A 14,327-nucleotide genomic window follows, 5' to 3' on the forward strand; every position below is an offset into this window, starting at 1 on the left:
CTCAATACAGAAAATTAGCTTGTAAACCAGCTTAAACTCGTTAACATTTGAGGTTGATCTAACACACACACACACACACACACACACACACACACACACACACACACACACACACACACACACACACACACACACACACACACACACACTCAAATCATCTACATCTGTCTCTACTCCAGATGTGTTCTTCAGGCTAGAACTGATATCTAACACACTCTTCTTCTTACATTTTTCCATTCTAAAGCACTTTAAAACTATATAGGCCTAGTACACCAAAGTTCTGTATAATTAAAATAGATGAAGACAATAAAAATGGAAACATTTACAAAAAAAAAAAAATTCTTGATATATGATACCATTTGGTCAACTGTGCAGCTTGATGGCATCTGCACACCATTTACTGCCTTTGTTTGAAAAACAGCAGCGTGAACAACCTGGCAAATATCTCTAACGGGGAAAAAAGCCAAACAGGTTCGGAGCAACATGAGAATGAGTAAATGATAAGACAATATTCAAAATAACACATATCATCTTTGGATTAAAGCTGATCTCACATGGATTCACTCAAATTATACTGAGACTGTAAACACAATTTACTATGTGCATGTACTATGACGGCGGGATTACTGCTTTTGTTTGTGAAGAGCAGACATGAGACAAGATGCTTTGGAGAGCAAGGGAGAATATTAGTGTGTGGGGGGTGAATGACCTTTTAATGGAGGGTTGGACCCCTGCAGGTCCGACAGCTTCAGGGTGTTTGCTGGATTGAGGGTCTTGTGTTCAGTGCAACAGTCCAGATGAATATGCAGCCCACAGAAACCACAGGTGTCTCTCGCTCGCTGCGATTTAACAAGAACCATCAATCCTTACTCTCTGAGTTCTTCCTGTTTCTCTCAGCATCATTATGATCTGCCTGATGGCCCGCGAACAATGTGAAAGACAATCAGGCCAGAACTGCGTCGGTTTATCGAAAGTCTTGCCAATTTAAACATTCAAGCAATTTTAATCTGTTTCGTGTCCGTGCGGAAATAGCGGATTGAGTTTTCTTTTGCTTGAATGCACACATACACAAAAAATGGTCAAAATGCTCATCTTGGCAAGAATCCTTGTAAACACAGATGTTACATCTTAAAAGAGCTTAAACAGTTGGAAAAGAAATCAGATGTGTGTCATTATATTGGTTTTCGTGCAGTAGGTCTTAAAGTGACAGCAGCCTAAAATGCCTTCCGCTGTCTGTCATTAAATGTGAATTAAACAACAAAAAAAATTACTCACTGCTCTTAAACAAGTCACTTTTTTTTAATGATGTTTAATCTGTATTTAGTTCACAGAGTTAAGACCATGCAGTGATTTGATTATTCAGTTTTTGTACCCGACCTACTGAGTTAGACCTACTTAAAAAAAATGCATAATTGTTCTATTATAATTATTTGTTTTATTTCTTATAATTTGTGTAATAGTTTAATATTGTTTACTTATCTTTAGTAATGTTTGAACTTTATAATAGTTAAGTAGTTTTTACTGTGGTATTGTACCTGGAATAGAGAATTATTTGTTTATTCACCCATTAATATTTTAGTGTCAAATATAAATATAAAATTTCATTAATATTTTAGTGTCATAAAAAACATATTTATTGGGATAAAAGGTTACATGGATAAAAAACAATGAAAACAAAACCTACTTTATTTATTTATAACTAAAAATGCTTAGCATTGAGCTCAGTTATGCTGTTTTTTCCTCTTCTAAACATGATTTTTCAGTAATAACTCCTCTTTTGTGGTGTTTGCTTAGTCAGCCATTGCAATTATTGCTCACAGATCTGAACCTACCTCCAAGTATTAACATTGGGTATGTAACTTATTCTATATCTGCACATTTTCTGGAGACAGTGTAAAAAAGTGGCCCTTTCTATCTCCAGACATCTCTGCTTCAGTGTTTTAGACAGGCTTTGATCAGACCCTTTCATTTGAGCATCAGATAAATGTTAAAACAAGACAGAGATCTTTCTATCTGCTTTTTTCCCACCAAATCTCCCTTTCTCTTTCTTCTCAACTCATCTGTCCATCAGTCTAATTTTCACACAGTACTTTATCTTTATTCAGTTATCGCTGAGAGACACAAGGAGTCTATTATCCACATTCATATTCTCAGTGTCCTTGATGTTATCAATGTAACACTCCGGACTAACTGGTAAAACCATAATTCTTTCATCATCGTGTTTAATGTCTGGCCAGAATCATCTCTCATATTCTGTTGTACATGTTCAGTTATGCGGCGGCTTGTTAAAGTCAACATGAAATCAAAATGGAGACTGTTAAATACTCTTAATACATGTTTTTATTATGCATGATTTAAAGACCTGTTTTTATAATACTTTATCAAAATGTTTCATCACAAACTTGCTCTGCCTCTGAAAAACTTTCAGTCGCTCAAATTTTTTTTAACTACTTGATACACTTTTCCACTGAACATCATTCAATCAAATTTATATGGCAAAAAAGAAGTACGGCACTACATAGTCTTATAAATATCCTTTCATTTGGCACAGTTATAGTACCAAAACAATTAAAAATAGTTTGCTATTTCAAATGTAGCTGAAATAAAACAGATGAAAAAATTCAAAGGAAACTTGAAATGTTGCATTGACAATTAACTGAAATACAAGTTTAAGTAGTAAAATGACAAAAACTAAAATTAAGCATTACTTAGTTAAAATCAAAAGTACTATTTTATATAAATAAATAAATATATATATAAAAATTATAATATATATATATTATATATTATATATATATATATATATATATATATATATATATATATACACACACATACATACATACACATATACATATACTGTGTATATCTCAAAATCTAATAAAAACTAATAAAAATGACAAACACACATCACAATTTGAACATAAAATATAAAACTGAACATTCAAAACATTAATACATAATATAATAGATTATAAATAATACTAAAAAAAACACTGTTTTCACTTAGACATTCATATTACTGAAGAAAAAAATAGAAAAATTACATCACAAAATTACTAAAAGTTAAATAAAGTTACAAACTATGAAAACCTATATTCAAAATATAAATAATAGTATATAAATAATACTAAAATAACACTTTTTTACTGAAGTAAAATGACTGGAATTGAAAAAAAAAACTAACTTTATTTTCGGGAAAAAAGATGGAAAGAAAGAAAGTCATACAGAGACAAAGAAACCCACTTCTAAACAGGACATAAAAACAAACTGTGGAAGGTCACTGTACATGTCAGTCAGATGCTCTCTTCCTGTCTAAGTGGGCGGGTCTTGTCCAAATTAAGCTGCAAAGTCGACCAGACTTTCATACATATGGTTAAAAGTCTAGCTTTGTGAGACTGTGTGTGTGTGTTTTTAACTAATGGACATTCCTTCTAAGAAATCATCAGTGTTTTTCATCCATCAGTCTCCTCCTGAGAGTAATCTGTAAAATAATTTCAGGTGTTTGTGTAACTACACATTCCAAGAGTCTCTCGCACTCTCTGAAGTGTTTAAACAAGAAGAAACTGAACTGTACAAAGGAAATGAAAAAATTTAGGGAGGCTTTAGGGGGTCTCTTTTGTGTTGACCGAGTGTGTGTGTGTGTGTGAAAGGGAGGTCCTGATTTGCCACTGAGAAAAGTATGAAAAGCCTTCAGGGGGATTTCCTCCGAAAGAAAGACCTCCTCCTTCTCTTCTCAGACCCTTTACTTGCTCTCTCTGTCTCTCTCTCTCTCTCGGTCTCTGTGTCTCTCTCTCTTTACAGTCGAGACAAAACGGCGCAGTGAGCTGACGACAGACCGCTTGACACTTTACATTTCTCAGCAGACGTCGTACTCTTGTACAAACTTGCAATAACTTGCTAAACAATGGATCTGATCCACTATAGTCCAGATCTACCAGCCGTCTCAAAACCGGACACCATGGAAGCACCTCTGGATGTGAGACTATCATGGGTATGCTGCAGTTACCAGTGAAGAACTAAACTGGGAATTTTTCTCTGCTGGAGGCACAGATTTTTGGATGACAACTCAGTAGCTGTGATTCAGTCGTCAAGATGGTAAATAAGACTCGTTCATTTCAGTTTTACACACACTGTCGGTGTTGTTGTGCCACTGACCTACTGAACCAATGATAACTAGTGATAGCTGACTGCTGTTGTAGGTGACCATGATTTAGTCCTTATCATGCATTAATGTTCACTTAACATGGCTATAGTAAAAAAAAAAAGAAAAAAAAAGTTTTCACTTTTTACACTTTGTTGCTGCAAAAGTTTCTTTAGTTTGCATCAAAGTTCTAAAGTTTGTCTCAGCTTGTTACTTGTAAAAATGAACATCAGAAGTTTCAACAATCAGTGTTTAAGGTTAAAACACTTTATTATGGACTTTAAAAAACCTGCATGTAATAAGCAAAACGGACTAAAAATCAGCTTTGGTTTTCTTTTTTTATTTGATTCTAGCCCTGTGTGTCGCGATCTTGCAGTAAGAATAAAAAGGATTCATCTTTCGCAGTTGTTTATAAATGGAAAAACCTCCTAGATTTTCAGTGTGGTCTCAGATTTTTCTTGAGATCCTCAGCCTGACCCACTTTCCAGCACACGTTGAGCTTTGTCTCTATATTGATGGTTTGTTATGCCTCTCTGAATGACTGATGGTGTTTGGCTGAGAGCTGAAGCTTTACGTTGTGTTTTATTTGAGTTAGGCAGGTGTGTTTCGTCTGTGATAACACACTGACAGGTACAGGAGAGCAGATCGAGGTGTGTTTAATGCATGTTTCAGACCTTTGGAGTTCGTGGCAACTGCAGTGTGAACCTGCAGAGCAGAAACCAGTCTACACTTGTCATTCTAATATGCTTGAGCAAAGTCTTACCAAAGTGCTTTGTTATATTTAACTCCAAGAACTGCGTTCCCAAACAGCAGACTCAGAAAATAAGATGGCATGACTGCGTATCTTCTGCGCGCTCTGTGCGCTATACACAAATTATTATACAGTGCTTTCTCCTACTGCAGCAAATTTAGATTTTCTTTGTGAGATATAGCAGAAGTTAATCAGGAAGTGATGATTTTGTTCACCTGGATGGAAACGGTGCTTTATTCACAAATGTTTTGCACATAAATTTAATTCGTAACTTTGGATGGAAACATAGCTACTGAAGACTGGAGTAATGATGCTGAAAATTCAGCTTTGATCACAGCAATAAATTACATATGACAATATATTCACAGAGAAAAAAAGTTATTTTAAATTGTAATATTTCACAATATTACATTCTTTTTTCTGTATTTTTGATCAAATAATTGCAGCCTTGGTGAGCAGAAGAGACTTTTTTCATAAACATGAAAAAATATTTTCAGTGCTCCCCAAACTTTTGAACAGTAGTAGGCTACAGTGTTTATTAAAAATTGTTTATTTGCCAAAATGTCAGAGAGAAAACTTAAAGTACACTACTTAAATCTTGTACCTTTGTCTTTTTTGTTGATGTTCAAATACATTTATCATCATATTGCATTACTTTGATTCAACTCACTTGGTTTTGTTCAAAGCTTAGAATTTAATAGAATTTTTTTTTTTTCAAAAAACAAACACTAAATGTTTATTTTGTAGAAACATCAATAAAACTTTGCCGTAATTTAAGTGTGAAAGTGCTAAAATAAAACATTCTTACTATAATTTTTCATCTACACACCTTTCTGTGTATGACAGATTGCTAAATCGACTGCATTTTTAAACGTTACAGAAACACATGTGTTTGACACTAAATATGAACATCTTGATGTAAGATACAATAAGCACACAGAGGTGTTGGGACGTCCTGCAGGAGATGTTTGGAGCGGGCCGCTCACCTGCACACTTGTTTTCTTGTGCAGTGGTTAAACTGACCGTGTGACAGCTGTGCTCACTGGAGAAAAACACCATTAGAGTAAACTCTCTCATTCATACACATAAACAACAGTCACACTGTGCTCAGGCCTTTTTGCAGCTCTCACAAACCCTGACAACACCAAACACACACTCTACCATAGAAACACACTCTACCTGTCACAGGATTAGTGTTCAACACAGACAGCGATGTTTGTCTGTGACACAGAGGCGGTTAAAAAAAAACTTAATCAACTGCCTTGCTCTCTACAGAGGCAGCTGCCCTTTAAGACAAAACCCTTAACTGAAACTATAATATACTTTACCGTAATAAAGTGCTGATTGTGTAACACTTTACATAAATCAAAAGACTGAAAAAGTGCTTCTGTTGAGTCTCAATACACAACTGATATTAATGTCATACAACCAATATATTTTTCATCCATGTTTTGGTAGTTCTGTTGTGCAGCACCTTATATAAACTATATATATGTGTGTGTGTGTGTGTGTGTGTGTGTGTGTGTGTGTGTGTGTGTAATTTTTTTGGTGTTCTAATTTACACTTTAAAACAATATTAAAATGGTAAATTAATGTTTGTGAGTTCATTTCATTACACAGCATTTTTAGGATACATTTAAATTCATTCAAAAACACAGAATCATGAAAGGAGGAAAATCTAGGGAAAAATAAAAGATTTAATTAAACTTCTGTGGAGTTTAATTGTTAACAAACAAGTTACAGTGTGTTATTAATTCTCAAGGTCTTCACACGTGGAATGCATTTCCTTCCCATTAATGGTATAAAATTAATATCATGAAAAATATCGATACTGAATGATATGGATAGAAAGAAATCTTGTGATAATACTTTTATCCTCCAGCCCTAGTTGAGCCTTAGCATGTCACACTAAAGTGATACTCTAAAAGTGCATATATACAAATCAACATTTCTATCACTTCTTTGAGTTCACGGCAGTGTGATTGCTGTACAGTGCTAATGATGCTGCATTAAGATTTGGCTAAATGAAGAACGTGCCTATGATGCCCTTAAATACTGACTATGTAGGGAACTCACTAAGATTTGGATCAAAGCCCCAGTGTGGTTTTACAGATATATTTTGGCACCCTAAAGCCCGGTTTCACAGACAGGGCTTAGGTTAAGCCAGGATTAGGTCATAGTTCAATTAGGACATTTGAATAGACATATGCCTTAGATAAAAAAAAAACAAAAAACAAATTACTGGTGTGCATCTTGAGACAAAACAATGATTATTATGTAATTTTTTGATATGTGTGTGTAAGTTTTTTTTTGTTTTAAAAGAGCAGAGATGTGTTTTATTATTGTGGGACTAGGCTTAAGCCTTGTCTATGAAACCGGAGGTAAATAAGTTAGTTGGTTACAGCTGTTGAAACACTGCCGGTGTGATGCCTTACGGATAGGAAATAAAACAATAAGGAGATGGAAAAGTTTTTTCTTGTAACTCCACAAAGTTAACACAGCATTTTACAGAGAGTTACCACCCCGTGTCTGACATGTTGTAAAATATATTTTAAGGGCTTTTTATAATCATCGGCTAACTGGACTATGATGTTTTGTGCATTTTCTCCTCAATTTTTTATTTTTTTTGATCTTTTGACCTCGCAGAGTTCCTGTCAAGCGCACAAAGAGAAATCTGATGATTTACATCTGTTTTCTATTAGCATGTTGTTCATCATCCAGATGTTCAGTCACATGTTGTCCCAGTGCCCTACAAAACATCCTGGAAATAAAGGGATTTTCTAAAGAACCCATACACTGGCTTGCCAGATCCTAGGCTTGTGATTTTAAATCCAGATTTTAAGGGTGTATCTGCCAAAACTGTGGTAACGTTCTCAATTCTTCCTTTCACTTTTCCACCTGACGCAATGCTCCAATCATTCTGAAGTTCAGGGAACCGTAAGTGCTATAGAGCCGTGATACCTTTATGGTCTTTCGTGTGTTTTGGGTTGCCAATATTTATTTTGGAAACATGTCCCAGGACCCTCAATCAAAATCCAATGAAATATGATATCCAGGATCATTTGGAGTCAGTCTTGCGGTCTTGGATCTCAGCGAGAAACCATAGAGCGTTGCTTCATCAGCAGGGCATACTGGGGAGAAAGTCAATAAAATATACGAGCTGTAAAAATAAGTTGGCAGCGTGCAGAGACAGACGTGTTCGCGAGACCTGCAGATGTCAGAGGTGATATATGGCTGTTTAAGGTTTAATATGTTCTGGAAATAAATGCTCAAGTGCTGCTAGAGTGTCTGTGAGAGATTCGTTCATGGATAAATGGATATAGAAGAGATATTGGAATGGGGAGGAAAACAGGGAAGACAAAAGAAGCAAAGACAAAGCACAAAGACAGAAAATCTAAACACCAAATTTGAATGTCGTGTCACATCTTGCCAAAACTAAACCACTCTTATTATAATCAGCGAAGCTACCTACACTGGAACATCCTTATGCATTTGTATTAATCTCATTATTATTACTGAATCATTTTATTGACTAATATCTGCATTCATGCAGTGCATGGATTGCAAAAGATGTAAAAAAGGCAAGTACAAAATCAACTTATTCTGAGCTAACGAAAAATGATAAAATGTGCACCTTGAATGCAATGTAAGTTGCTGTGGATAAAAGCATCCACCAAATTTGTAAATGCAAATTAATTTACATTTTGTCTCTGGCCCTGTAATTTTCATTTAAATCTTTAGTTTCTCGTTATATGCATGCACAGATGTAGCAATTCTAACATCCAGAATATTTGCATGTAAAACAATGCATGCAAAGTATTCTTTCTTTTTTCTTTCTTTATTTTTATTTTTTTTACCAAAGTAGGATATTATTTTCTGTGATATCACAGTGTAGACTGACTGTTTTAATTTTTTGCTTGCAGACATTGTTTGCGTCTTTTAAACTGATTTTGAATGCTGATTCCTTCATGTCTCTTTTTATTTAGCACTTTCATTGGTGAAAGAGGTTTTTTATTGTAGTTAGATAAATGACACAGGAGAAAACATTTGTTTCTCTGTGTTTTTGAAGTATTTGTCCCTTCAAATGCACACTTACATGGAGAGAAAAGCACTTTTGTTTGTCTGTAGCACATGGTTTGCAAAAGATGCAAAGAATGCAAGAAATGCATGAAGGCAATTTATTCTGATCCAATGAGAAATGCATTATGGTCTAAGAAATGCACTAAAATAATAAGTATGACCAAGAAAACGCATACACAAATTATACATTGCACCAAAAGTGTTACTTTGAAAAACGGCAGAAGGCATTTTATTCTGAAAAATGATAAATAATAATAATAATTAATAATAATAATAATAATAATTAATAATAATAATAAAATATAATAATAATAATAAAATAAATACATACATGAGAACTTCATTAAGTTCTAGAAAAATCATGCTAAAAACACAGAGGAAAATGACAGAATTCAGCTATATAGAGAAAAATATATATATAAAAAAAGAGCTAAAGTTGTTTAAAAACCACATTCAGACAAGTAAGTTAATCGAGGAGTAGCTTGTCAGATGTTGTAGATGTCTGTCTGATGAGAGTGGCCAGTGGTGTGAGAAAGCTCCATTGTGCCAAACTCTGTAAGGAGTTAAAGCACAGTGGCACAGAGACAAAGACAACACTGTCCTGAAGAGGGAGGAGAGGGAGAAGACAGAGGAGAGCTGCTGGTAGAGACAGATCACAATTACTGGAATCTGACAGCTGAAATGAGAGACTTTCCAAAGCTTACAGATGATGAAGAATCCCGTTCAGGTTAGATTAGTGTTCATCTCAAAGGTGCACATGGACTTTCTAACTTCAAGCACTTGTACTTTTAACATTTTTGTGTTCTTTGTGCAACCCAGAACTGAATAAAGAGCCTGAGGGTTTTAAAGGCTCTGAGTGCCTCTTTTGTCCCGTGCCAAATGCACAAGTCAAGACTTATTCTTTGAGCACAGGACTAATGTTTTCAAACACATTACTGGTACTATTCTGCTATTGCATTTTGTTTTAGCATGTGCTTATTTAACTGTGGACATTTTGGGCCTCTGGATTTGAACTTCCGTACACAGCTTCCTTAAGACACACTTTTAACACCCTCTCTAGTTTAATTTGGCAACTAATAGTATTCTGTCATAAATTTTTATGCAAAATTTCACCACCGTGTTATTTCCACCAAAGGCCGGATTTTCACACCTGTGTTAGATATGCCCACATACAAACAATTATACAACTGTCGTGAAAGCATTAAATCAAACTAATAGTATAATACAATTTCTCTGCCATTTTAACAAGCAACTGGGCATCTGTGGGTGTATATGGAGCCAGCCCACATAAATGAAGTTTTTCAAATCTAATTTCTAAATCAGGTTTAAACTCGTCTGTGCATTTGCAGTTGGATTCTATGTCTAAATCTGACATCTTAAGTGATCAATATGATTAATGGCTAATTGGATCAAAAACAGCCTTTGGATTTTGCCTACCCATGCCATGTATGCATGAAACCTACTTGACATGTACAGTACTTGCACAAAAATGAGAAACCAGTGATTAAAATTACATATAAAATTGCTAAATAGGCTTGCCGAAAGAAATTTCATGGCTTGCATTCTTGTATCCTAAATGCACACAATTAAATATTTTCAAAATTTTTGAATAACTAATAATTAATTAATAGAATTGATTAGAAAACAAAACCTTCACTGATACTGTTGTGACTTAAGTAAGTGAGTAACCTATTAGTAATGCTTGCCTTAGCAAACACCACTAAATACAAGGCTGTTCAAAAACTGGTTGTTTACTGTGCATTTATGAAATCATCTGCAAAAAGCTTCAGAATTAATGATAGTTGAGTTTTGGTGTGTTTCAAACATTAGACAGAAGCGTACAATTACCTGTTGAGATCATGTAATTATAGAGAGACTTGTGCACTGCCAAATGAAAAGATGTTTTTGCAACTGATATTTATGTGTAGATTTAATTGAGAGTCGTCACACCAAAACTGTACTGCTAAAATGAAGGCTCTTGCAGGTGAGAAGACAGACAGACATTATTTCTTTAAGTGCTTTAAAGTGTGAAAAAAGACCCTCATCTCCAGATATCAAATGAGCCTTCAAAATCACTTTCTTTAGTTAGTTCAGGGGAGTGGTTTGTGTGTGTTTTTTATTTAAAAACTGAGAAATGCAATTGACAGTCTACTGAATGCAAATACCAGACTACAGGAACAGTGCCAGGCTCCAGATATCCTTCCTTTGGGATACTAAGGATTTGTTAAATTAAGTTTGACTTGGATGTGTTTGGAAAACCGAGGTGTGGACATGTAACAGGAGAAGTAACGGGGGGTTAAACAGAACGATGGGCTCAGAGCCATGGCGAGACTGTGATCTGCACCATGCAGATGTTTTCACTGAAGAAGAAGAAAGGGAGAGGATGGGAAAGTCAGCCAGAGGACCGAAGAGGATCCACATGCACCCGGGACGGACCACCCGGAATGAGACACAAGCATGGGCCAGACAAACTACTTTGGTTAATGATTACACAAAAGCTATTGTGTCTTTCTACAATATTTTATAAAAATTATTAATCATTATATTTTTTGTGGTAGGTTTATTTTTATTTTTGTTATGGTTAATACATACAGACTGAGGATAAGCTTACAATTCGAAATGCTTCAAATCACGTGGAATATCAAGCAGGAAACCGTGAGAAAGTCTAGGACAGATAAACATCAGTGTGTTCATACTTCATGAGCACATGACAAAGCAGACATCTGATGTCTGTATCGTTCAATGACTCAAACTGAGGATTCTCTGGAGATTCAACAAACTGTAGACTTGGAGGAATCATTCATGTCTGTAGCACAAATAGTATAAAATGAGATACAACTTCAAGAAGCTGAAGACTTATGGTAAGGTATTTGTTCAAAACACTAAGCTTAAGTATGTGCAATAATAACAGTGATGTTGTCTTAGCAAACACTACTTACTGTAAATACTGTCAGGCCATGTCAACGTAATCATTGTTAATGAAAACAATAATAAACCAAATATAAACAATTTTTAATTTAAACATGAAAACCGAACTGAAATATTTTTTCACTATTCTAAAACTAAAAAAAAAAGACTGTAACCTACTGAAAATGTAAACAATTGTAAATATAATAAACCAAATATAAACAATCGAAAAAAAAAAAAAAAAAGTCGTAATTTAAAATAAAAAAACTACAACTAAAATTGAGAGTAAAAACAATTGAAAACTTGACAAAACTAAACTGAAAATAAATAAATAATAATAAAACCAAAAAACAAATTAGAACTATACGAATCCTGGTCAGTGTACACCATTATATAATACTCTTATCGCTGAGACATTACACATTTTTTTCCCTAAAAAGGATGGGTTTTGTTTATGCTTGTACTTTCTAAGCAGACATAAACTTCCTGTACAAGATCACACTCAGGTCCTGTAATCATCTTAACCAGGAAGCCACTAAGGCTATTGAAATAAGAGATTTATAGACTAAACACACAGCTATCTTAACACAGCTAAAGCATGCATTTCTTTCTGTGGTTAATCATTGCACTAGGCTTCATAAAAATAGTTTTAAACATGCGGTTTAAGAGTTTCAACCTCTAACTGGCAGTAGATGGTTATCCATTCTATAACAGGTTTTGTCTGTTTAAGGTTTAAACCAAGGTCATCCAGACTGGAAGAGAACAGATTTCATTAGTTTTCCAGACAGCATTCCCTGTGCTCTTCCCACATCTGCTTTGTACATTATTCCAAGTCGGACACATGAAACGTGAACCCAACATCCTCATTACAGAGTACTGGCTGAGAAACATGTATGATAAATATTTGGGAGGGCAAATATGAGACAGACACTCTGTAATCCTTCAGATGTGCATGAATGTGGATGTTTCTATATTACACACACATGCTTGGTACATAAACACTCTCAGCAATGTTCAGAGCATGTGTTTTCTTTGTTCTACCATGTTTTACTTATGCTAATGACACAAATCTCCTCTGCATGAGGTAAACCATCTCAAATGAGGTGTATCTTGGACAAACTCACACTTTCAAGTCCCAGAGACATTCTAAGCAGAAGGAGATGGTCACTTAAGGTAAAATGAATAGTAAACATTGTAACTCTCAATATGGCTTCTGTAAAGAAACCTTTCTATCGAAATCACCTTTGTTCAACACACAATAACAAGGTAAACAAATGTGGCTTTTTAGCTGCAAGGTAATTTCTTCCATGCATATTTGATAGCATTGCCGGTCTCTTCCACTTAAAATGGCTTATAGGTAAGAAAGAGACACAGCAGAATGGAAAATGTGGATTTATTTAGGCCAAAACGGTGAAACCTTGACATGACACAAGCTTCATTGTCTCTTTGCTTGGCCCCGTAACAAGTGAGATTTAGGAGGGGTTGAAATTATGAAAAGGTTTTGCCACAGGCATTTGACAACAACCTCATTTGACATCTGTAAACAAAGCATTTAGGGATAATGCACAATAACTGCAGTATCATATATCATGTAATGTAACCCTGGATATTTTTCATACAAAGAATACAGTTATTAAACCTCACAAATAAACCTCTCTCTCTCCATATCAGAACCCTTCCTCTCTGGACTGGTCCATTCAGAGCGCCCTGTCGTCTCTTTTCCCTCCATTTGAGGCTACCGCTCCTACTGTTCTCAGCCAACTCTTTCGCACCATTGAGGAACGTTACCATGGAGATGCACTGCAGTGCCTGCTGAACTTCCTTATCCCAGCCAAACATATCCTAGAGAGTGTGCAACAAGCAGCCTGTGTGAGTACAACAAAAAAGGCCTTCGGATGTAAAACTCGACAGTTCCACAGTAAAAGCCAACCATCTAAAATAGCCAATAGCCTACCTACCAAGTGACTTGATTTAATTTAATAACTGAAAGAAAAAATATATATAAAAAAAATATATATATTCACTCACCCTCATGTCATCCCTAACCCATATGACAGAAGGTTGTCCATAGTCCAGAGGCTTGCATGCTATTCCAAGTCATCTGAAGCTATACAATAAGATTTGAGAACTGAAGCGAGGGGAAAGTGTTTTAATGAATAATGTCTTTAAGATGAATTTCACAATTGCAAAACTACCATTTCATCTTATATTGTTTGAGCAAACAGCTATTCTTGCTCAGAATAACATATTCCACACTTCAACTTTAGCATAAAGGTTCAGTAGACTTGGAAAATGGTAGACTTGGTTTGCAAGGACTACTTTTATGATTCATGACAGGCCATGCTCAGTGTATGCTTTCAGTGTATGGAAAGGGACAGTGAGAATGACATAAGAGTGAGTCAATTATGTATTTTTATGTTTAGGTAAACTAAGCCTTAAAGGGTA

At 35.0% G+C, this 14,327-nt stretch overlaps 1 protein-coding gene across 1 annotated transcript in view; it reads left to right on the top strand.

Annotated features, from left to right (window-relative positions):
• The first annotated feature begins 3,676 nt into the window (after positions 1–3,676).
• The window catches only part of LOC109053419, a 33,959-nt gene continuing 23,308 nt past the window's right edge, over positions 3,677–14,327 (top strand). Inside the window, 2 exon segments of the mRNA XM_042725209.1 lie at positions 3,677–4,098; positions 13,554–13,751. Of these exon segments, the coding sequence (XP_042581143.1) occupies positions 4,096–4,098; positions 13,554–13,751 (201 nt within the window). The 5' untranslated portion in view covers positions 3,677–4,095.

This window comes from Cyprinus carpio, chromosome B6 (genome assembly GCF_018340385.1).
Source record: "Cyprinus carpio isolate SPL01 chromosome B6, ASM1834038v1, whole genome shotgun sequence".
Lineage (NCBI taxonomy): Eukaryota > Metazoa > Chordata > Actinopteri > Cypriniformes > Cyprinidae > Cyprinus > Cyprinus carpio.